General features: G+C 39.3%; 2 protein-coding genes across 3 annotated transcripts; both read right to left on the minus strand.

The window, feature by feature from the left end:
- Positions 1-3,948: 3,948 nt before the first annotated feature.
- LOC122658200 (WD40 repeat-containing protein HOS15-like) lies at positions 3,949-6,047 on the minus strand. Its single transcript, XM_043853111.1, has 4 exons — positions 6,006-6,047; positions 5,869-5,936; positions 4,740-4,814; positions 3,949-4,464 (listed from the first exon to the last, which is right to left on the minus strand). The coding sequence occupies exons 1-4, from the start codon at positions 6,045-6,047 to the stop codon at positions 4,245-4,247; spliced, it is 405 nt and encodes a 134-aa protein (XP_043709046.1). The 3' UTR covers positions 3,949-4,244.
- A 538-nt stretch (positions 6,048-6,585) lies between these two features.
- Positions 6,586-23,957, minus strand: LOC122658132 (alpha-L-fucosidase 2-like). 2 transcript variants are annotated; one of them, XM_043853039.1, is made up of 10 exons: positions 23,664-23,957; positions 23,225-23,292; positions 17,618-18,522; positions 10,634-10,766; positions 9,766-9,924; positions 8,878-9,102; positions 8,670-8,771; positions 8,351-8,486; positions 7,328-7,523; positions 6,586-7,029 (listed from the first exon to the last, which is right to left on the minus strand). In XM_043853039.1, exons 1-10 carry the CDS (start codon positions 23,878-23,880, stop codon positions 6,708-6,710), a joined length of 2,463 nt encoding a protein of 820 aa, XP_043708974.1. In that variant the 5' UTR covers positions 23,881-23,957; the 3' UTR covers positions 6,586-6,707. The 2 variants fall into 2 exon arrangements, with proteins under 2 accessions (XP_043708974.1, XP_043708973.1); XM_043853038.1 differs by having other exon boundaries at positions 23,147-23,292.
- Between the last annotated feature and the right edge of the window lie 1,608 nt (positions 23,958-25,565).

The raw sequence follows: 25,565 nt of genomic DNA on the forward strand, positions 1-25,565 counted from the left end.
TAATATTGTTTAAATAAATGCTTTTGTATTTGTATTTCATTTATTTAAGATATTATTCATAAATAAGCAAATACACCATATTTCAACACAAAGCTTTCCAACAAGTCCAAGATTGCTAAAATCTGATTTATATTGAAAGAGTTATGTACTGGTCAAACTTAATTCGGTGTGTGCGAATGCTGTCAAAATCACTCTGAATGAAAATAGTTTTTTGGACATCAAAACAAATGAATATTTTATCGCATTTTTTGTTTTTAGGAATGTTTTACCATAATAAAATTTATGGAATTTTTAGATTTGAGAAGAACCCCAGCATTAGAAAATTAAAAATTGCACCTATCGTCGAAAATATAGTTTTTGTTCTTGACCTGGGGGGTTGACTTTTTTTCCTTTTAGAATTTGATTTTTTACTATTTTTATTAGATTCATATAGGGGGTATTTGCTTATTAGTGAATAATATCTTAAGTAAATGTAATACAAAAACATTTACTTAAATGCTATTAGGCATAAATAAGGTTATCTTTGATATAGTTTTTATTTTTTATTTTTATCTTTAAAAACGTTTTTGGTTGCGTTTGTTATTGTTTATGGAACCTATTTCTATTTTAAAAAGATTGAAAAAAACCAAAAACCAAAAATAGATGGAAAGCCGTTTATGGTCTTTTGTTGAAAACTGTTTTTCGCTATTTGTGCGAACACTTTAACGAGCATGTGCTCATAAACCCCAAAACTGAAGGGTAAAATAGTAAATTAATTTTTTTTAAAAACACAAACCTCTGAGCCGTTCTCCTCCTTCTTCACCGATCAAGAGAGGGATGAATACTTGAATTATTACAGAAGATCTCATTCAACGGTGATCATGAGTATGGGCAGTGTGAGTCAAGGATTTAAAGAACGGTACTAGAGACTGGACCATCAGACGACCTAGCCCAATCCATGGGGGAAAAAATTGAGCATTTTGTGGAAAACGACTCGGACAGCAACGACAAACAAAGAATGCACCCTGCCTCCCTGGGTTCTCTGCGAGTGGTTTGTTAAGGTCGATGATTACCCTGCTCTTTGATTTTGAGTAACCTTGGTCTCTAAGAAAACCAGAAAACACAAGAAACAAAAAAAAAAGGGAAGAAATTGGAGTTACAGAGAACGAAAATTTGCCCAAAAAAAATAGTGGCATTAGCAGAGGCGTCAATTTGCCTCAGCCTTTATAGCGGCCACTGCTAAGGCGTACCTGCTGTCTCGCTTTAGTTCTAACGACCTCTCACTCCTCAGACCTCTCCAATCCCCTCCACAAACACCTCTCTTCTCCTGCCATGTCCTCCTCATCCGCCCTTTACTTCCTTCCATCATCCTCACCACCACCAACTCCTCAAACTGTAAGAATCGCTCCGCCTCTCCTCCTGTTCTCAATTGTCTTGTATCAGGTGTCGACGGTGGTGGCGTTGCCGACGACTTCGTATCCATCGAAAGTCTGGATTCGATCGAGAATTCTCTGTAATCGCCACTATGCTTAAACGCATCGAACCCCTCGATACCTCCGTTATCTCCAAGGGGGTCTCTGCAGCTTTAAGGGATTCCATGAAGCGCACAATCTACTTTAGTGGACGAAGAAGAAGAAGAAGATCCAAACCCCAAATTGGTGTTGAGCTTCTTCTCATTTCTTTCCGTTTTCCAGAGAGGAATATGGGTGAAGAGGGAATATCTTCACCCACCATTTATTCATAAAACTATTCTACACATGACCATACCAAACTATTTTTCATTCTATATTCTATTATGTCTAATGTTTACCAAACGTTTTTTAGTTTCTGATCAAAAATGGTTTTCATTAATGATTTTTGTTAAATAGACAAAAATCAAAAATAAATTTTTTTTTTTCTTCTTTAGCCTAAGTGTCTGTCTTGGTTCCTGGCATAGATAGGTGTCTATATACCAAGAATTTCCACCAAGATCTCGAGATCTGGCACTCATATAAAGGACTTAGATGGGCATTTTCGTATGTCAAACCGAGATCTCAACCGAGATCCGAGATCTCGACCAAGATCCGAGATCTCGTTGAAATCTCGGTGAGATATTGTACTTTTGTGACTCGACCCCCATCTCGTCTTGGATTTTTGAAATACCGAGCTACTCGGCGAAATCTCACGAGTTCTCAAACTATGGCTCCTATATTATGTTTCAACCCCCATTTCTCGTTGGTGTTGCTTGCTAGTTTATTGCATGCGAGCGGTGAGATCTCTCGAGATTGAGGTTTTTTCAGTTTCAACAAAAGTTTGACGTTTGACACATTGGTTCCATAAAACTGAAACGCAACGAAGAAAGGAAAAGGGGATTTGCAAAGGAAAGTTTGGACTGGTGTGTGATGGATGAAGTGGAAAGATGCGTCCAAAGTATTGTGTGACCGAAGGAAAATTCTATAGAACTATTGTACATCTGGCTATGATTTATGAGGTAGAATGTTAGGCAATTAAGAAGTGTCATATTGAGAAACTTTGTGTAACAGAGATGAAGATGCAGACATGGATGTGCAGAAAAACTAGGAAAGATAAAGCAAAAAATAAGTGTACTATAAGTAATTTGGGAGTTGCCCCGGAGATTCGTTTGAGGTGGTATGGTCAAGTTCAACAGAGACTTAGGGACACCCCAATAAGGATGAGTGATATGATCCTAATTGAAGGAGCTAAAAGAGTAAAGGGCATGCCTAAAATGACCATAGGAGAAGTTGTGAGGAAGCACATGCATAGTCTAGGCCTTACACCAAATATGTCCTCAGATAGAGCCATTTCAAGGGCAAGGATCCATAGAGTGGACTCCATTTAGCTGAAATTCCCCTGACTTGCAGAGTTGTGTCTCTTTCCTCTGTCTTTTATTTATCATTTTTTTATTTTTCATTCTTTCATTTTTCATTTCTCATATTATTTTCCAGCCCTCTTTTATCTGTCTTTTCTTTATCCTTTTTTTGTGTAGACCTCAATTTCCCTTACTTCTTTTTCTATTTGGATCGATGTAACTGACCCCATTAAGTTGGGATAAAGAGGCAATTGTTGTTGTTGTGTCTGGGAGCAACCTACGGTGTGGCATAGAGAACATCAACCCATTTAGTAATGATATTGTTTACATGTAATTTCTATTGGACTAAGTTTCCCTCCACCCATAGAAGACGGTCCACCCACCATCCTAGGGTTCACAAACCCCTCATAGAGTTTTTGTATGTTCCAAAATGCCCTCCAAATACCCTTTCCCGCCCCGCAGTGAATGGGATCCATGGAAGGAAACTTGATCCATTTCAATTTTATTTTTAAAACTCAAGGGATTTAGATGCAAGGTAAAGTGAACTTTAATAACCAAATATGAAATGATCTAGAATTAATGATATAATAGTGTGGGATGATGATTACACAAAAAATTCTATTTTAAATGTAAAATTTTCACTTCCCTTTCCTTTAATTTCCCTTACAACCAGGGGAGGGATTTGTTCAAATTTCAGAATCTAAATAAATCCAATGCCCCCATTTTATATTTATATTGGTGCACATGTCGTTTATGTCCATGCATGTGTACCACTACATCCCCCAATTCTAAGAGGAAATAGACTTAAAGATTTAAGAGATATATAAATAAAAAAAATAGATGACTCAAATTTATCTTGTGATTTTTCGAAATACAATTAATGTAACTATTAGCTGTTCATGGTAGAACCGTAGAACGTATTAAATTTCAGACAAGCGAATTCCAGCAATACAGAAGGGTTGATAATACTATATTGGGTTAATGTATTGCACAAGGGCGTGCGCCCTCTCACATTTTACTGTTCACATTGAACAGTAAAATGACCTTGAAGGCACCCCCCCCCCGGCCTTTTCCCCTTCCTCTCATTTGCTTATTTGATTTGGGGAGCCCTTTGCTAGAATTAGTACTCTGGCGTCGGCGGGAACCGACTCCCTACTATGTTCATCTAAACAGGTTCAGATCTATCTACTGTTAAAAATATTAAGCTGTACTGGTGGTCAGAATCAGCTTCTGGCATTTCTACTGTGGAAAGCAAGTCTGATCATTCATGAGAATTAGAATATTTGAGCATGAACCAAAAAGTTAATGGAAACATTAAAACAGTGAGGCAATTAGCATACCAGAGCTGGTCTAGCTTAACTTCTTCATAACGATTCATGAATGCATTTCACACAATATATGATTGCCACCATTCAGCAAATGCATCACAATGGCACTCCTGGAGAAGTTAAGCTCACTACATTCTGAAATCCATCACACAGACAGTGTTGTTGGCAAAACAGGCAGCGATTTTGTCACCTTCTTTGTTCCAGCAGACTTCAAATATGCCACCATTACCGGTGTACGTTTTTACAAGCTTCCCATCTCGAGTTGACCAGATGTTCATGCATTTATCTAGAGATCCACTCGCCAAATACTCCCCGTTTGGGCTAAACGAAACAGAATATACAGGGTCCCTGGTTATTTTTATCAAAGGACAAACAACAATTAGCTGATGTGTGATTTTAGCACATGTAAAAGTCGGAAATACCATTCAACAGCTGACTTCAGAGCACTAATAATTCAAGAATATATTGAACAAGTAGCAAGGGGAAAAAATGAATGGATGAGCTGGTTTATCTAATCTGGTTGATTTTTGGAGTGTGCACAAGTGAATAAATCAATTGTTCTGGTCCAACATTGTAAATTGTCAATAATTGTGGACCAGGATTAAAAAGCCCATAAACAGTACCTGTGACCGTTTAAGCTATAGAGAAGATTCCCATGCTCCACCTCCCAAAGCTTAATTGTTGAGTCAAAGGATGCACTGGATGACACAACAGAATTTATAATATATATTAGCGTGTATGGTCAACAAAAACCAAAAATGTAAACATGAAAAGAAAATGGGCATTGCCAAAAATATTCACGAAGTACCCAAATTTTATTGAAAAATAGATTTATTTTAGCGAGTCTATAGGTGTATTTAGAATTTGACATCTTTTTTGATTGTCCCTTGTCTTATTCTCCCAAGTTCTTTTAAGTCAGGTAATAAAAAAGAGTTCTCTAAATAATTTGAAAATAACTCATCATTATGTTATAATCAAAAGCTATACTTGTCTTGCATATTTTTCGAGTACACATTAAAATAACAGATTTTACCTTCATAGAAAGAAACATATGCATTAAACTAAGGGTAAAAATCATTTGACACCTTAAGAGGTGTCAATAAGAAAATCTCTTTATTTTGTATCGCAGTTTCATTCACCACTAATACTTAATTGTAAAATTTATTTTGTATCTATTATTCTATTTGCCACTTCTACTTTTACAGATGGTACAGGAAAAAGAACTATATTTAAACAAAGGCTGAATGAGGAAAAAAAATTCAACCACTTTAGAGGGTCGCTGTCCTCCTTGGATGGTAAAGGATGGTAAATATATCATAGACCACGATGCCACCACTTAAACAAAATCCAGAATTTTGAAATGGAAGTCATTTCCAAAATTTTGTACGGTCTTAAAATACCCCTGGTAAGGGGTAGGGGCCCCAACTATCCATGGGTAAAATAATTTCTGGCTTTCTAGCTAAAATCAATTTCCTCTTGCTTTTAAGCAAATCCAGTGAAATATTTCCAATGAAAAATGGGATTCAATTTCAGCCAAAATGCAAATATTTATGAATATTAACCCAGAGAAGACATAATTTTCTCACAGTAAAAGCAGATAGTCCCTTAATGATACAATTCAAAATTTAGCACATTTATGCAAATTACGGATGATAAAAAGAAATATGTTTGTACGATGAGAACTCCTAATGGAATGGATTGAAATAAATGAAAAATAATGTTATTTTTGCACAAGAAGAATCCTGCAATTACCTTGCCAGAACTAACTGCTGATTGGGATTGTTGGTACCTGGCCCCGTAGGGCTTTCTAGCCAACTAGTCTGATGTTGAAATCAGGGTTCCTAAGTTCCTTTTCGTATCACATGAAATCTCCATAAACATCATCTCACAGAAAGCCTCCAGAGAGCATCCACCAAACTTCCAGAATCCATGCCCCTCTATTACTTCGACCTCTGTCTTCATCCTGAGTAGGCATCCTCCAAGAAATTCCCGTACCTTCCCTCCCTCTCCCCCCCCCCCCCCCACACAAAGGTCTTCACCCTATGCCTCATCAGACACATGAAAAATAGAAAAGTGAAAAACACAATATTGCATTAGGCTGCTGTCCTTTGATTCCAATAGGAGTTATCTCATTGAGAGTTCATGGAACTTCTTGCACCTGTGGTTAAAGGTATCATTTCCAAAATTAAAACATCATTTTTCTGTGCCATTTATCCACCCCACTGACTGGGGGTGATTGTTACAAATAAGGTGAAATGGTGAATAAAGATAGCCAACTTGTTTAACAATTTGAAATAAATCCAACATGAAGAAGAACTAGAACCATCCTGATCAGTAATGTTGACAACATATGTATTTAGTAGAAAAGAAAAAAAAAATCAGGGCATAAAAAAGCTTTGGCACTCTTACCAGAAAGGGGGAAAATGCTCTTCCGAAAGTTCATTTGATCTCACAGTCTCAGGCCTAAAATATAATAAAATGCTCTCCCCACTTCAATGGACTAAAGCACACCCCGCTCCTGAGAGTGCATCCTCACGGAGAAGTATTGAAAAACAAAAGCCCTTCCCACAATTCACTCAACCTCGTAGTGCTTAAATAACAGCCGCTTCAGAAAGAGGACACATCTTCACACATTTTAGCCTTTTGTTGAATGTGTAGACATTGCCAGGCAATATTCTAGCAGCAACAACTGCTCTTTTATAGTGTAGCCTTTTAACAGGATTAAGATCTTTTGACCAAATACCCACTTCATGAAGTTCTCCCTCTATCCAGCAGACACTAACTGTTACACCACCACGGGCTTTCAAGCCTTTCACACAACCACTTGCCCATTTATCCCTTGGAAGAGCAGGAAGCAAGTACAAATCCTTTTCAGTGCTCTGAACAAGCATTCCTGCTATTGCTGCAGTAAATCTGGCATCAACAATAAGAGTTACCATCACTGTGGATAACTAGAAAAGGTTGCGGTTCTTCCAAGTTGCTAACAGTATACAAAGGGTGTACCCAGTGCACAAGGCTCCCGTCACTGGAGCCTGGGGACGGTCATAATGTACGCAGCCTTACCCCCGCTTCATGGAGAAGCTGTTTCCTGACTCGAACTCGCGACCACTAGGTCGCAACGGAGCAACCTTACCGTTGCACCGAGGTCCGCCCACCCAAGTTGCTAACAGTATACATTCCCTCTAAATGTACAACAGAGACTGTTTCTTACCCAAAATTGGCATCAATTTGGAATGGAGGGTGTGCAGTGAACAAGTTACTATAAAGCCCCCCTTTAAAGTTGCTTTCATGATCAGGGTCCACCAAGTAAAACAAATGCTTGACCATCCGATACGCATGTTCACTGTTGTGCAGGCGGGCCCACAGAGCAATCTTCCACGTAGTTGACCATCCTGGGCCTTCCTCCCCTATCCAAGGAAAACATAGTTACAGCTTCTATGGTACTTGAGATGAGATTTTCTTTAAAATTAAAAGTTAAAAGTTTAAGAGTGCATGCCCATGAGAGATATGACTGCTCCCTATAACTTTTCAGCACGGCCAACACAAGTTGACAGGTCTCAGACACAACCACAAAGGATATGTATCTTTATTACATTTAATTGTGCATAGAGCCAGGAAGTTTATACGATGCAACCAAGTGACCAACTATTTAAGTATTTTGCCATTTGACTGACAAAATGGACAAGATATGTTTACTATATGGTAGGTATTAGTGTTTGTAATTTGATTTCTTTTCACAGAATGACTGTTTGATCTTTTTCTACTTCCACATGCAACTATGAATATATAGAGCTTCTAAACAAACAAGTTAGTACTTCTTAAAAGGTACCACCATTGACCTGGTGGTAAGGTCTCCAGCAATTGATAGTGGAGACCCACGATCAAATCCTGCCTCATTTTTTTTTGGGGTGGGGGGAGGTTGGGTGTTAGTTATCCTTGTACAAATAAAAAAGTTAGTATTTGTGAATATGCTTCTACTGTTGAAGAGCTGCTTATCATTGTGTGACGGTTTCCAACATTTAGCTTCTGATGGGTGCTGTGTCACAGTATAACCAATCTTCTAATTAAATGTAGAACACTCCTGGCCGTAGATATCTCCAGGTGAGACCAACTAAAGGATATGCCAATAAGGCCAACCCCCTCCCCCAAATTGAGCACATTACTTTCATGCGTGCATTCAGATGACATGCTGGAATAAAGAGAACACTGAATTCAGTTTTTCTTTCAAACAGACCTCTTTTATATAAAGTGTAGTCAGCAGCTTTGCATAGGTCTGGAGTTTTCTCAATAGTTATTGTGTGGCCTGGAAACAGGCCAAAAAGATGTGAGAGATGCCGATGAGTCACCTCTGGATCCTGGAAATCTTCTGCCTGTTGTACATAGAAATGTAGGATTAATTAGACCAGCATAGAAAAGACGGTTACTTTTTCATATTCAGTGTAACCATCCATGATTCCAAATGATGCTGCAAGCAAGAAAAAACAAATAAAGATGACGACAATAACGATAACAGTGATACCAATATAATTATCTGATTCAAGCTTGTATATTACCCATTCCCTGATGGAACCATCTCTAGCAATTTTTGTTGGGTAAAGTTTTGGCTGTGCTGTTTGAATTCTTTCAACCAAATCATCTTCACTCCTCCCCAAAACCTGTTCAAAAGAAATCCACACAATTAATAAGAATAAAGAAGATATCAAGACAATAACTAGGATCATTTAGGAAGTAAGACAGCATTTAGAATTTTAAAACAAATACCTGGGCAGCAGAAATAACTGCAGAGAAAATCTCCCTTATGATTGCCATGTCCATAGTTGACGAATAGCTCACACTTGCAAGTTTACCATCAGGAGCAATGAATCTATGCTCTGGAGAAGTTGATGGGTTTGTTTCCAGATATCCCCCACGTCCTTCAATCAACCAATCCAACAAAAAAGATGCACACCCTTCCAGCAAGGGATATGCTTTGTCTTTTAAGAAAGCCTAAAAATGCAGAAAGTTAAGCACACAACATTGGGATATCAATAAAGCAAACTATGTTAAATTGATGTTGTATGCATAGGCACTATATATTGCAGCATCTTGGATTAAAGGCAATGTTCATTCTGAATACACAAACAATCCTACTTCTTTCACCACCGTCCAAAAAAAATTCTTCACCAAAAACCTAGAGACAAAAAATGAATAACAGAAATCAACAAAACCTCCTCCCAATTACTTCAAGTTGGCTACATATAAACATATTATTCTGCCAATCCATAATATCTGGGGACACTCTTAAGGCCAAAAGTTTTTCTGATCTGGCACATCCAAACATTTTTCTGCACGGGCACAGCTAGTTTTGCCATGTGGAAGGGTGATCTGGCAATTATGACGGTTCGGTATATAGAAATTGTTATCCAAGGTTTCTTCTTACTGCAACCAGCCGTTTAAAAAAAAATCCCACAAGTACATGCAAACCAAGACACCACAATACAAGCTAACTGAATGCACCCAAATAAATAGAAAATGGAGAATCGGAAAAAATAAATAGAAATCCGACATAATATTCTTAGTACTTATAGGGCAGATTCACTTAACCAAATCTTAAAAACACAAAAACAAAAACAAAACAAAAGATTCTTACAAGAAAGTAGCTAATCTTACTTTGTCCATAGTGAAAGTATAATGCTCCCAAAGATGAGTGCAAAGCCATGCTCCACCCATTGGCCACAGGGCCCACATAGGGTCACCACGATGTGGTGATGTTTTTGCCCATATATCTGATACATGATGTACGACCCAACCACTTGTTTCATAGTTGATCTGTCAATGTATTGGACAAGAAATCAAGTCTCAGCAACATTTGAACGCAGAAGTACAGAAAGCTGTGAAAGAAGAGAACAGTCTCCTTCACCAAAGCAGCTACCATAAAGAGGGAAAAGGTTCTTTCATAATATTCTAACTACTTGGATTTCAAGCCATGTTTTTCCTCAGCTTGTTACAACCTAAAGCTCTGTTCATAATTTTGGATGCAACCACGAACAAGTAAAAGACGAATAATCTAGCACACCTATCTCATAGAGCCATGGCCTTCCAAGATGCATGTTGAAGGAAGAAGGAATGTCAATCACTATAACATCGACTGTAAAACTAGTAGGCCCAACAATAATATCTGTGATTCTAAGATTACACCTTTTGAGCTTCAAAGATTACATGGTCCTCACTATGTGGGAGAATAAGCAACCATTCCTTTTCTTTGGATTCTTTACGAATGCCTTGAAAAAAAATTCTTATATCAGTTCTGTTAAGTTCAAGCAGTGGAGCACCTAACAGTTCACTGCTTAAACCCTTACAAATTTGACTTGCTACATGTTATGAACTTCTTTGTTATTAATTGAACCTGGCAAAAATTAACGGATCAAATTCAGACTCCTAAATTAAATTATATTACAAAAGTAAACGAAAATGCAGATATTGTTCATTAAACCACATGAAATATAAGCATAAACCGGAGAATGAAAGAGAATCTTACTCGTGCTGTTTTACTCCCATTGATTGACAGTGAAGAAATGTAATCAAACAAGGGCTCTTGGCATTCTCTTAGGTTGCAATTAAGAGATGGCCAGTAATTCATTTGAAGATTGATATTCAAGTGAGGAGCACAACTGAAAAAAAAGAAAGGAAAATGATCAGATTGCTCTTGAACTTGCACTAATTGCTCCTCCCCACCCCCCTTGGGAAAATTTGAAAAATTGCATTCCTGGAATATACCAGAAAAATGGACAAAATATATCACTGTAGATATAAACAGAGAAGCAAGGATGTGGGAGAAAAAGAAACCAAATAAATCATATGTGGAGGTAGAAGTATTATGGTTTTTCACCCTTCCATGACACATGAAGGATTATGCAACAAAGTGAATATCAATACAGAGAAGGTAAGTTAGATAGTTAGGGGAAAGATGTGTACTAAGTCCTGTTGGGTTTATGAGTGAGGTTGCAATACAAACTGTAAATCAAGTAGCAGAAAATAGAGAAGGAAGAAGAGGAGAAAATGAGGAGAAGAGATGAGAGTTTGAGAGCCAAGAGCAGCTCTCTCAATGAATGAGAGAGGGCTGCAATATCTTTACTAATAGGGTTAGAGATTTACAAGGGTAAAAAGGGGAAAACAAAAAGCATAAAGCAAATATAGAGATAGGAGAGAGAATATCTCTCGGTATTAGTGCCAGAATGCTGACGCTAATCCCGAGAGGGATATTCCTCTCTCTTAACACTCCCCCTCAAGCTGGAGCATATATATCAATCATGCCCAGCTTGTTACATATATAATCAACCCTCCCACTTCCTAAAGACTTAGTAAAAAGATCTGCAAGTTGCTCTCCTGTCTTGATATGCTGCGTAGAGATTACTCCTTGCTGAAGTTTTTCTCGAACAAAGTGACAATCTACCTCAATATGTTTGGTTCTTTCATGGAACACTGGGTTGGAAGCAATGTGTATTGCTGCTTGGTTATCACACCATAGTTGCATTGGTGAAGAATCCTCAAACCCAAGCTCCATCAATAACATTTTCAACCAAACAAGTTCAGAGGTTGCATGTGCCATGGCTCGATATTCGGACTTCGCACTTGATCGAGCCACTACACTTTGTTTCTTACTCTTCCAGGAGATAAGATTACCTCCCACAAACACACAGTAACCTGTAGTTGATCTCCTATCAATAGGTGACCTAGCCCAATCTGCATCTGAAAAACCTTCTACTCTCCCATGTCCATGATTAGCATAGACTAATCCTCGTCCTGGAGCCTTCTTAAGATATCTCAAAATTCTGATAACAGCATCCCAATGAGAAGTGCGAGGAGATGACAAGAACTGACTTACAACACTCACCGGAAAGGCAATGTCGGGTCCGGTGAAAGTCAAATAGTTGAGCTTTCCAACAAGTCTTCTATACTTCTCTGGGTCTACAAGGACATCTCCCTCATCAGCAACAAGTTTGACATTAGGATCCATCGGGTTATCAAGAGGTCTACACCCTAACATCCCAGTCTCTGTAAGTAGATCAAGAGTATACTTTCGCTGCGAGAGAGATATACCTTTCCTTGACTGAGCCACTTCAACACCCAAAAAATAATTTAATTTTCCCAAATCCTTAGTTTGAAACCTCTGTTGTAAGTGAGACTTCAAACTCTTAATGCCTTCAAAGTCATCTCCAGTAATGACAATATCATCCACATACACAACAAGGAAAATTCTGCCTGTGGTGGTCCGACGATAAAAAAGGGAATGGTCACTGTTACATTGAGATAGACCAAACTCAAGAACTACTTCTGTGAACCGACTAAACCATGCCCTGGGAGACTGTTTTAGGCCGTACAAGGACTTCTTCAACTTACAAACCATGCCACACTCCCCCTGAGCAACAAACCCGGGAGGTTGCTCCATATAAACCTCCTCTTGGAGATCTCCATGAAGGAACGCATTCTTGACATCAAGCTGGTGTAAAGGCCACCTATGAGTGGCCGCAAGAGAGATCAAAACCCGAACAGAAGTGTGCTTAGCAACAGGAGAAAAGGTGTCAGAATAATCCACCCCATAAATCTGAGCATAGCCTTTAGCCACCAGGCAGGCTTTAAGGCGAGCAAGAGAGCCATCTGCATTAACCTTAACAACATACACCCATCGACAACCTATAGCAGACTTCCCAGGAGGCAATGGAACAAGATCCCAAGTGTGGTTATGTTCCAAAGCCTGCAATTCCTCCTCCATAGCTTTCCTCCAGCCAGAACTAGACAATGCCTCTGCAGTGGTCTTTGGAACAGGATGAGATGCAACAGTAGATAAACAAGTGTTAAAAGAAGGAGACAAACCAGAATAGGAAACATGAGCAGAAAGAGGATGGCGAACACAGCGACGCTTACCTTTGCACTGAGCAATGGGAAGGTCCAAATCGGAAAGTGGAGGAACCAGTGTAGGACCTCCAGACGGTAAAGACGTGGCAGTAGGGAGAGGAACAAGAGGGGCAGCGGCTTCTCCTCTTAAACGACGGCCATAAACTTTGTGAATTTCAGGCCGAGCTTGTGTAGGGACAGTAGTAGGTGGAGGAGGTACCGGCACAGGAGTATGAATAATATAAATGGGAATATCCTCATCCAAATCAGATGAAGTAACTGGTGTGGTGGAATACGGCTGAGACTCAAAGAAAGAGACATCAGCAGTAATAAAATATTTCCGAAGAGTTGGAGAATAACACCGATACCCCTTCTGAAGACGGGAGTAGCCAACAAAAATGCACTTAAGAGATTCAGGGTCTAGCTTGGACAACCCAGGGGTGTGATCCCGAATAAAACAAACACACCCAAAGACCCGTGGAGGCAAAGGAAACAAATAGTCAGAAGGAAAGAGCAAGGAATGAGGAATGCCCCCTTTCAACAAAGAAGAGGGTATTCGATTGATGAGAAAACATGCAGTCAAAACAGCATCCGCCAAAAAGGGTTTGGTCACCTTCATTTCAAAGAGAAGGGACCGAGTAACCTCCATTAAATGGCGATTCTTCCGTTCTGCCACACCATTTTGTTGAGGTGTGTCAGGACAAGAAGACTGATGAATAATGCCATGAGTGGTCATGAAAACATTAAAGGGAGCAGAAAAATATTCGCGGGCATTGTCACTACGCAAAATCTTAATATAATAACCAAACTTATTTCTTATTTCAGCAACAAAAGTGGAAAAGATATAAAACAATTCAGATCAACTTCTCATTAAATATAACCAGGTAACACGAGAATAGTCATCAACAAAAGTAACAAAATACTTAAATCCAAGAGTGGATGTTACAGGACAAGGACCCCATACATCAGAATGAACCAAAGAGAAAGGGGCAATGGCCCGTTGATTGACTCTAGGAGGATAGCTCACACGGTGGAGCTTTCCAAACTGACAAGATTCACAATCTAAAACTCAAAGAGAACGAAAACTAGGATAAAGTTTCTGCAAACTCTGTAAAAAAGGATGTCCCAACCGACAATGTATTTGGTGAGGGGATGAAGTACTCGAACAAGCAACAGAAGTCGTGTCCTCAAGAAGATATAGCCCCTCTGATACCCTGCCTCTACCAATCGTCTTCTTCGTCTGGAGATCCTGAAAGACACAACCATCAGGGAAAAAGGTTACAGAACAATTATAAGCCTTAGTTAGTTGGCTAACAGACAAAAGGTTAAATGGGAACTGAGGCAAATATAGAACTGAAAATAAAGAAATGGTAGGAGTGGGTTGAGCAGTGCCGGTACCCTTAAGCGTAGCAAAGGAACCATCGCGAGGGTATTGATAGAAGAGGAGTTATGTAAAGAGGAAAAGATACCTGACATCCCAGACATATGATCAAACGCCCCAGAATCAATAATCCAGGGCCTAGAGGTGGAGAAGCACGCAGTGGCATTACCTGTCTGGACAAAAGTAGAAGTGGAGGAAGCCTCCTGAGAGGCCGTTCCCTGGTTGTACCGAGCATACTCCTCCTTTGTCATGGTCAAAGAGACCCGGCGCTCCTCCATAGGTACAAACAAGGCAGCGGGGTCAACATTAGCAGTGTTGGCTGTCCTGGGCTGAGATGGTTTGCCATGTAACTTCCAACAAAACCGCTGGATATGCCCAGGTCTACCACAGTGGTGACACACCATTCTTGTAGAGCCACTCTTCTCAGATTTATTGGGCAAGCCTGGAGAATGAGCAGAAGAAGAAACAACAAAGGTGGGCCTAGGAGGACCACGTCCCCCTGCACGGCTACTGCTCATAAGGGCAGTACTATCAATAGTACTCGAGTCTCGGGTAGTGTCTCGTGACACACGAAGAACCCTAGAAAATGTGTCTGCAAGAGATGGAACCTTGTCACCACCAAGGATTTGAGAGCGAACTGAATCAAATTCGGGTCCCAAGCTACCCAAAAAACTCATAACAGCTAACTGTTCCCGCTAGTTCTGCATATGTGTCACATCAGAAGTAATGGGCAGCAGTGCATTCAACTCCTCATACATACGCTTGAAATCAGCAAAGTGTTGGGTAAGTGGATTACCCTTCCTATCAACCCGATAAAATTCCTGAGATAACTCATAAATCCTCGAAAGGTTGTTGTGTCCAGAATACAACACAGCCAAGTAGTCCCACAGTTCCTTGACGGTGTTGATATGGGTGACTAAATCAACAACATGGCTGTCCATGGAATTCAACATTTGTCCCAAAATCCGAGCATCAGTAATTTCCCATGAAGAGTCATCAGTACCCGTAGGCTTCACCCCGGTCAAGTGATTTTTGTCCCCCCTTCCAGTCAAAACTAAGGACACAATCTTCTGCCACTGTTGGAAGTTGTGAGTCCCTTCCAACCTCTTAGATGTAAGATATGTGGATGAGGAGGATACAACCTCAGTCATTAATTTAGGAGTGGCATCTTTTGAGGTTTCTCCCATTCCGATCAATATAAAGAGAAACCAGAAATATCACTTAACAAAGGCCAAAAACAGTGGCAAAGTAGGTCAAAGCACTCTAATAAAGGCCAATATGCTGCAACCAATAAACCACCAAAAACAGATCCAAACAGTAGAAAAATAATCTCCAAAAAATAGTCCAAGATGCTTCAACCCATAACACCACAAGACAGATCCAAATAGCAGAATAATACTCTCAATCAAATAGACAGATATCCATAAACATAAAGCTCAATCAGCCCAACTGAGAACCAGGCAGCCATAGGAATGAATCTAAGAATATTCTTCCTTTAATATTGAATGCAAACCACTCTCAGAGTGTAAAAGAGCAGCAAAAATTGAGTCCCACAAGCACCAACAGAAACAGAGCATAGAATCGAGTACTATGCTTCAGAAATCAGCCAATAAGGGAAAGAGAACATCAAACCTGAACAAGATGTCATCAATCCATCATAAAAACAGTCCTTAACCACACTAAAAATGGGGTGAAAGCACCCCCTGCTTCAGAAACTGAGTCGAGAGTCCAAAAAAAAAAGGTCGATTACAGCTGCACCTTCTTATTTCGTGGGGATGAAGGAAGCTATGGAGAACCAGGTGAAGAAGCTTAAGCTTGTATCCAGTAATCGAACAGCTCTGATACCATGTAAATCAAGTAGCAGAAAATAGAGAAGGAAAAAGAGGAGAAAATGAGGAGAAGAGATGAGAGTTTGAGAGCCAAGAGCAGCTCTCTCAATGAATGAGAGAGGGCTGCAATATCTTTACTAATAGGGTTAGAGATTTACAAGGGTAAAAAGGGGAAAACAAAAAGCATAAAGCAAATATAGAGATAGGAGAGAGAATATCTCTCGGTATTAGCGCCAGAATGCTGACGCTAATCCCGAGAGGGATATTCCTCTCTCTTAACACAAACAAACACATCTTAACTCAACCAAGCCCCGTCCCAATTAGCATGAAACCTGACCATAAAAAATCACATAAAATCATATTTGTGTAGTGAGCCACAATAGTTCAACTATGCTGGTTCTTTAAGGTGCTGGGTAAAAATACGAACAGAAAAATGAGCACAGCAAATAGAATGAGTAGTGCTAATTGTTGATAGAATCAGAATACCAGTACATTGAGATGATTTGATCTTGCAATGAAGGTTGCCAATAGGGATGGTGATCAGGAGGGCTTAGAGGGTTAGCTAAGGTTTCTTCAGTTATTGGCCCAGCCCAAACCTGCCTATAATTAATAGGCAGAAGGTAGATGTGTCCATGTCCAGCCCATTGATAAATGGGCAGGTTTGGCGGCCCCTAATAAAAACTAAAACGTAAAACAAATAATAATCTGTCTTAGTTTCATGGAAATATCATTTTATTACACTAAAACCTTAACTGAGCAACATGTAGCTTGGCAAGTTTGGGCTTGAAGTAAATGGTCAATATATCTCATCAGCACAAAGTTTATGCCCAAGCCCAGCAACAGGCCAAATCTGATCTCATTTCCAGCTGAGAATTGCCACCCTCAACGATCGATGTCAATGATACAAAAGGGGTGAAATCTAAAGAAATGGTTCTCCAAAAGATAAAAGAGTATGGCATATAATAGATTGGATGGGGACTATAGTTGTTAAGAGTTCCAGATCTAAATATGCATTGGTTGATCCAGATCCACATACATCTCAGACCAATAGCAGTAAATACATATACAAAACAAGATCCAAATGGATCAAAGATGGACTGGATCCAAATACTTCACGTCATTTGCATCCTTGTATACATCATGTTGTAAGGATACATCCACATCCACTGTTTTGATGCAAAGTCAACCTGAATTGGCCAATTAAAAACTGAAATCTGAATCTGACACTGATCCCACTGAGATCCAAAGTAGAGAACTAAGGTTGGCAAGATTACAAAATGAATTTCGCTTAAGATAGATGAAATCCGGCAGCATTCATCTATGTAGGATAATAGTGCACATTTAAAATAAGAGAACATTCCAAGCATATTCATATACATTATACACAGATGGCGGTATAAGCATTTAGAGAACATACTCCCAAGCTGGCTCAACATCCTTGTTCCATATCCCCTGTAGGTTTGATATCTGAGTTCCAGGCCTTGAAGAAGAGATAAGCAAATACCGACCATACTGGAATAGAAGCTCTACTAATGAAGGATCCTCATCTGTTTTGAAGGATTTCACTCTTTCAGCAGTTGACACTGTATCATTGCCAATTCTGCGGGCATAAAAATCAGTATTTGAAGACCAAAGCTTCTTCATCCCATTACACTGATCTCCTTTTGCATTCTTGGAGCTTTTTGAAAGCTGCAGAGAGACACGGTGAAAAAGTTGTTGATAATCATCCAAATGATGCGCATAAAGATCAGAGTAGGAGATATTCTTAATTGAAGTCAATGTATTGAGAGCCTCTAAACTAGGATCTTTTTTAGATTCTGAAGGCTTGGTGAATGGCCCGTCGAATGAAGATGAAGCCACCACAAGCAAAATAGCCCAATCTGAGCCTTCAACCTTCAATTTCTTATCTTCCACAACCTGTATTACTCCCACACCATCACTAATCTGCAAATCAAGAACTGCAGAAAACTGAATTCCTTTTAGATTGTCATTTGCTTGCTCTTTCGGTGCCATCCTTTTACCAGGACAACTTCCTTCCATGATTATCTGATTCTTGCCATTTACATGCGAACTATGATGTAATTTGCTATCTAAAGACACTGTAAAGGACAGATGCCCTGACTTGCTTGCAGAAATTTTTGTCGCTATCACCTGATGGGGAAATGAAACATAATGTTCCCTTGTGAATTCCACCTCCCCCACAGCATACTTCACCTTCACCGTTGCAGTATCCAAATCGAGCTCTCTCTGGTATGTCTCTACATCATATGCAACATGGGAATCATCAAAGTCTAGCTTGATATCACCTAGAGGCTGGTAAACCTTCACATCACAGAGAGGTGTTAATACATAAGATGCTGGATAAATAACCATGACAGTTGAAGCTCAGTTTCTGCAATTGTCCACTAACTCCAGTTTTAGTCTGGTTTAGACAATAAACAACTTCGAAGAAATAATGAATATAGAAACTAGAAATAATTGATGACAATGTTCATTCTCATAAACAACTGTGGGAAGCATCAGTCATTAAATTATGGGGTAACCTCTCCCTTAGGGAAAAGATAATTGCATTCCACAGTTGTAATGTTCATGTAACATATCATGAAAATCTCTATCAATCGGTAAACAGGGACAAAGAAGTAACAGTCATTAAATTATGGGGAGTCCTCTCCCTTTGGCTCCATTTGGTTGCAAGGTGTTGGGAACGAATGCACAACCACAAGAAAGAAACAAAGCAAGCAATCACATACAACATGAGGAATTTAATGTGGTTTGGTACGAATGCTTACATCCACCCGAGAGAACCAGAGATTTATCACTACGAAAGAAAAATTATCTACACCACTCTCCACCTCACAATGTTATCTCCCTTACTTATGTTCAGAGTTTCTCACAGAGACAATATATTGGAAACCCAAATCCCCACACAGTTACAAATTTACCCCTATGCATGTAATAGACCAAAAACCCGGCACAAACATATACAAGCCCAATAATAATTATGTGGACCACTACAAAATACAACAAGACATAAAAACCCAACAATCTCCACCTTGGCTTGGATTCTACAAGCTACCCTTAAGAATACCAGTATTGATGTAAGAATCTGCAAACTCTACCATTGTCTCTGCCTATCTGCCATACCCAACCAGCATGGTCCACACCCCCGCCCGGGTTGCCCCACACTGCTCACCGCTGCACGATGTGACGTTGATCCACCTCTCCTACTGCTCCAACCTCATCAGAGAGATCACTTCCACCCACAAAATCTGAAGCGGAAGAGACTCGCTTTTTTCCTGACCTGCATGTGCTCACAACCTGAACTATTTGCAGCCTTCTTCGTCCATCTGTATTTTTTCCTGAGTTCCAATGGTAGCTCCACCTGTTTCAATACTCCCTGCTAATCTATACAGATTACCAATCATTTGTCCTTACTCACAACCATGGTCCCTCAAGAGAACCTGAAAACTCCACCTTCAGATGATATCTAAAACCTCTTGAATCCAATGTTCCAAGTGAAATCAAACTCTTCCTTAAATCCGGCACATTTCTAACCCCAATCAAAATTCGCACAATTCCATCAAACATGGAAATCCTTACAGTCCCAATCCTAGCAATCTTGCTTTTGCATTATCTGCCATTGTGGCAATACTATTATCACACAAATTGATATATAGCTAATTGATCCCTAACTGAACACATATGAAATGAACAACTAGAATCTAAAATCCAATCTAAAGTTTCCATACTTGATGAAGTAATTAGATAGACATCTCCATCATTCCAAGACCTTTCTGCAATGGCAACATTAGATCATATACCTTCATTCTCCTTCTTATCCACTTTCTCCTTTTCATCCTCCGTACGCCTTGGGCAATTCCTTTTTAGATGACCTTCCCCCTCACAATAATAACAAGTTATTTTGTGACCTTTTCGATTTGGAGTAACCCTTATACTTGTCGAACTCCTCCCGTCTCTCATTTGATCTGCCTCTGCCCAAACCACCACCTATTACTAAGGCATTTTTTTCCTCTGACATCTCACCGCTATTTTTCCGTCGTGTCTCATTCATCAACAAATCAACAAGAACCTCATCAAGTTTGAGAGTATCCTTACCAAACAACAATATAGTCACAATATAATCAAATGAAAGAGGTAATAAAGCTAATAGGACAAGTTCTTTTTCCTTTTCTTCGATCTTAACATCTAAAGTCGACAATTCCATCAATATTCTGATGAACTCATCCAAGTACACCTCAAATTTCGCTCCCTGTAATAACCGAAGTCCATATAACTGTTTCTTCAAAAAGAACTGATTTGTCAAAGACCTATACTTGTACCTGCTCTCCAGCTTTGCCCAGACTTCTTCCGAATATGCCAACCCGATGACCTCAAGAAGAGTCATATCCACAAGATATAACTAGAACTTGTAGTTCGCTAGATCCCTCAACTCTAGCCACTCATCTTCCCCCATCTTCTCCAAGCTTTCTAATTTCTTCATGGGAGCCTTAATTGTCCCCTCCTTCGTAAAAATATTCTTTACCCGTTGTTGCCACAGAGTGAAATCATTATGGACATTGAAAGGTTCTATGAAGCAGTTTGAATTTTTCATGACCATCTTATTTACCTGATCTTTACCCTCCATGCCCGCTATCAACCTCAACGAACATGATCATCATTAATCTTTCCATGAACCTACATGATCTATACAAGGGAGCAAAATATGATGTTTCACACCGTCCACTGTGTCTGCAACGCCAAAAAACCATGGGATACCAAACTCCACCCATGAACAAGCTCTTCACGCCTTGAGTTTCCATCCAATTTTTTCTCTCTTGTAGGGTATACATACACCCACCTTCTTCACCAAGAGAAAAACTTCTCCCGTACACTCACCTTTTTGCTTTTTCCCTCTCTTTTTTTTCCCCTTCAACTAGTAGGTACAACTCCATGCGCACCTACTCTTTCTCCCCTACATTTTCTTCCCATTCTTTTGCACTATACCGTACCTCCTTTTTCACTTTTTCTTTTTCTTACACTAAGAGTTTTCTCCTCTTCTTCACATATCAGAATTGTACATTGGAATCATATGTCCAAATCGTACCTTCTTCCACTCTCCTTGTGCACCACTCGTTCCCCAGATGTCCATGCATCACCTAAGACGGTCTCTCGAACTCCGCTCTGATACCACTTGTTGGGAACAATTGTGCAACCACGAAGAAGAAACCAAGCAAACAATCAAACACAACACAAGGAATTTAACGTGGTTCGCTATAAATGCCTTCATCCACCCTAGAGAACTAGAGACTTTTCGCTAAGCCAGAAAAAACTCTCTACACCACTCTCCACCTCACAATGTGATCTCCCTTGCTTATGTTCAGGGTTTTCTCACAGAGAAAATATATAGGAAACCTTAAAAACCATAATCCCCACACAATTACAAATTTACCCCTATGCAAGTAATGGACCCAGAATGCAAGACATCAAAACCCAACACAAGGGAAATTAAAGGCAAGTCAAATTTTTTCACCTAAAAAAGAAACTTCTGTAATCATTACTCAACATGATTATGTCACTAACTCTAAATCATTCCATATTTAGTAATTAAATTTCACTTTACAATGCATCCAAATCCCTTGGGTATGAGAGTAAAATAAAATTACTTCTAAAAGTATCATATACTAAATATGGTAAACAAATTTAAGTATTTTATATAATCATGATCGGTAATGGTCACAAGAGTTGTTTTTTTAGGTTTGAAACTTTTCACTTCCCTTCCCTTTAATTTCCCTCGCAACCAAACAGAGCTTAGAGAAAAGATAATTGTATGCCACTGTTATAAGTTCATGTACATATCATGAGTATCTATGCTCAATCAGTAAACAGGGACATACCAAGAGATCATACGAGAAGTCAATGGATCCACAGAAGATGTAAAATAATAAGCGTTCTGAACAGACATAAATGAGATTACCCCCCCCCCCCCAAAAAAAAAAAAAAGAGACATATATGACACCCAAATCAAATGATGAAAATATTTCATACCTGAATTTATGGTGAAAAAGGTAATTACATTACCAGAGATGTTTTCTATCAAGAGATAAAGATCCATTACACTTCAGTAAGAAAAGTAAACTATCAAGGGAAAATTATCCCCACATGGTTTTAGTGCATAGTGTCGGATCGGATATTGCTCACCTTCAAAACCGATACAATACCGATATGGATCGGCCTGTTTCATACATGTTCGCCCCTGGTTTTCCTTAAAAAAATGGTTTTTTTACTGTATTACCCCTGGTCCATACCATTTCACCGATACGGTATCGTCTCTCTCTCTCTCTCACTCTCCCCCCTCCTCTCTCTCTCCTTGACATGTTCCCCTCGTTGACAAACCATGCGGTAACCCTTCCCGTGCCCCCATTGGCTGGGCATGGGGATCTCATCCCGCCACCCGTGTTGCGATCCCTTGCCCATATTTCAACTTAAATGGAGTAAAGAAAAAGTAACATATACTGTATTTCATTTGTTAGATGAACTCATTACAGTCAAAGACAAAAGGAATGTGGTGAATTCTATGCAATTTATACACATTATTCCAACCAAAATTAGGGCCTTGATCGGTCAAAGACAAAGGGAATGTGGTGAATTCTATGCAATTTATACACATTATTCCAACCAAAATTAGGGCCTTAATCGGACACCCCTGTTTCTGGTATCACAACAATCTCCTTGTTGAAACAAATACGAAACCCAATTTATATAATCAAATTATCACTACACAGAAGGACCTTAGTTGTTTTTTCTTTCCCCCAAGGCATTAATCTTTAGGAGGCAGTCTTTGCAAATGAGTGCCATAAGAGTTGTGATATATTGCATTCAACCACATCCACCGAAACAGAATGTAAAGATTCATCTACAAGTTTAACCATAACAAAGAGAAACATACATCGGACGGAGCGTCAGACAACTTAAATCCTGCTTCAGTAGCTTCAGGGTATTGGCCTTTGTCGACCAGTTCTCTGACCTGCGCTAGTGCTTTTGGAGCGTCAGGGTTCGTATAGTTACCAGGCACCCCAGTCCAGAGAGTGTCATCTACAAAAATTATTGAATCAAAAAACCATCAGTCTTGCCTCCAAAAACAAACAAATCTAGAGAGAGAGCATATATTACATTTGTTGTCCCAGTTCTTATCCAAACTCCAAAGTCACTCATTTCAAGAAGAATATAGTTTTCTCTTTTACTATTATATATTTTATAAAGTAATGTTGCACGACCTGCAGTAATGAAAGCTCGGAACTGAACAGACCTCGAAGGCTCAAACTCAACGTACTCAAACATTGAATAAAACTAAGACGTGAATCAATCTCTGAATAGGCATTTCCAGTAGGCACAACACAAAGGCCATATTTGGTCAAAAATCGTAGGCGCAGAGGGAGGGAGAGAGAGAGGTTAGTACCACTTACCATTGAGCTGCAATGACTCGGATGGGACGCCACCCCAGACCATTGCGCCAAGACGTCCGTTTCCGATGGGGCAAGCATCAGTCCAATGCTTAGCGGGCTCAGAGAAACGAACCTTGAGTGGATCATCGTTGCCCATCTCCTCCAAGTTCAAGCTTGGCCTCCACAAATCTATGTCGGTGGTGCGACGAACTAGAACCCACTCTCCGTCGTCTTCCATGGGAATCCAACAAAATGAGAACCGCAACGCAATGAGCCAGGGAGAAGAAGGACGAATTCGAAGACAGAGAAAGGGTGATTGGTTAGAATTCGAAATGCATCCCCATCTCCATCTCCACCCGTGACCATGAACGAGGGCAGAAGGATGATGAAGAAGAGATTAATAATAAGAAAGAGAGAGAAACAAGAGGTCCGTGGCGGTAGCTGTGGAAATGAGATAGAGAAGCAGACAGAAGCAAATAATGGGCCATCCCTGCTTTGATTTCACACTACAAGAGTACAGTAAAGACTGCCCGGGACTCGGGCAGCGTCTCAGGGCCTCTCACCTGCACCACCACCTCCCTCCACTCCTAAGTCCTATCTATAACCTCGACCTTTTCCCCCTTCCCTTACCCTTTTCCACTTTTCTCTTAACGTCTCTTAAGTACTTTTCTGCTTTTTCTGATTTCCTTCAATTTGCACGTCTTTACTCTTCACCTTTAGTGCATGGACATATCCAAAAGTGTAGACCACCTTCTCCTATAAATTATTTAAATTTCTTATCATGTTTAATAATGATGCTTTTATAGATGTAAATTTTATATTCCTTTTCAAATATAAGGGATTTGGATGTAAAACAAAATGAATTTTTATAATTAGAAACAGAATTATTTGGAGTTACTTCACCAAAAAAAGAATTATTTGGAGTTAATTCATGATTACAAAAGTTTTTTTTTAAATTTCTCAAACACAACTTAAGATTTTACTTTTTACCGTAATATTTTATGTATTTAGAATTTGAAATTATCTTTTAATTATATTTTATTATTTTATGCATACTCAAAAAAAATATGTATCATCTATTCTATGTTCATCATGGTTCTAAGTATCGGTATTGTATCGTCTGATATGGGCGATATGTACCTATTTTTCTAGTCACCGTTATTGATATTATATCGATAGCACGATACGAACAAGGGATAAAATGATCCCAAAAAATTCATTTTTAATCATATCAATTTTGCAAGTTACTGACACCCATTCTTATACCTTATACTAAAACCATGATGTCCATGCATCTTCTCCGATTTTGGCTGAAACTGAAATTCTGATTCAATTCCGAAATCCTGGTTTCTAACGAAAGACTTGCTGAGAGCTCTGTAATGGTGAATTCAATTGATGCCGTGCAATGGAAGGATGCATAAAGTAAGCTGGTCGCTGATTTTTATAATTTTCTGTTCCCAGCTGGCGCTTCTTCTTCTCATCCTCGTCTGATCTTAGTGAGAGTAACGAGACTCGCAGAGGCCCTGGCCTCACGTGTTGTCAGATTTGGTTCCAAATTTATAAAAGTTAAAAAAACAAAAACCCCACAAGGCGTGATTGTGTTTGCTTCATTAGATAAAAAGATCAACCACAATATTTTTATTTTTCTTTTCATGGAAAATCAATTAAAATATGTATTGGCAAAAGGTTGTGTGCACGTTTATCCATACAACCGTTGGATGAGTCTGATTGTGTACGTAAACGGCTCCTTACCTCCATCCAACGGTTATGTGCACGGCATCATGCATCGTGATGCACAGCCGTCCACAAAACCTCCCCCTTTGTATTCATTCATTCTTTATGAAAAATGTATTCATTCATTAAATGTGCTTATAAGGTTCCAGCTATTTTAATCGGTAGAGTTCTTGCTAGTTGTACACTTGT

Source organism: Telopea speciosissima, chromosome 4, assembly GCF_018873765.1.
Source record: "Telopea speciosissima isolate NSW1024214 ecotype Mountain lineage chromosome 4, Tspe_v1, whole genome shotgun sequence".
Taxonomy (NCBI): Eukaryota; Viridiplantae; Streptophyta; class Magnoliopsida; order Proteales; family Proteaceae; genus Telopea; species Telopea speciosissima.

Bases quoted from the DNA above. Each gene is read 5' to 3' on its own strand.
- LOC122658200 (XM_043853111.1), bottom strand. From the start codon at position 6,047: ATGGATTCTGGAAGTTTGGTGGATGCTCTCTGGAGGCTTTCT. The intron at 4,815-5,868 runs GTAATTGCAGGA...TGTGTCATCCAG, and splicing joins CAGCAGTTAGTTCTGGCAAG to TGCATCCTTTGACTCAACAA. The intron at 4,465-4,739 runs GTACTGTTTATG...AAAAATAACCAG, and splicing joins TATAGCTTAAACGGTCACAG to GGACCCTGTATATTCTGTTT.
- LOC122658132 (XM_043853038.1), bottom strand. From the start codon at position 23,880: ATGGAAGACGACGGAGAGTGGGTTCTAGTTCGTCGCACCACCGACATA. The intron at 18,523-23,146 runs GTATGTTTCTCT...TGTGATGTGAAG, and splicing joins TGTCTGACGCTCCGTCCGAT to GTTTACCAGCCTCTAGGTGA. The intron at 7,030-7,327 runs GTAAGAAACAGT...TGTTGATGCCAG, and splicing joins CAAATTGATGCCAATTTTGG to ATTTACTGCAGCAATAGCAG.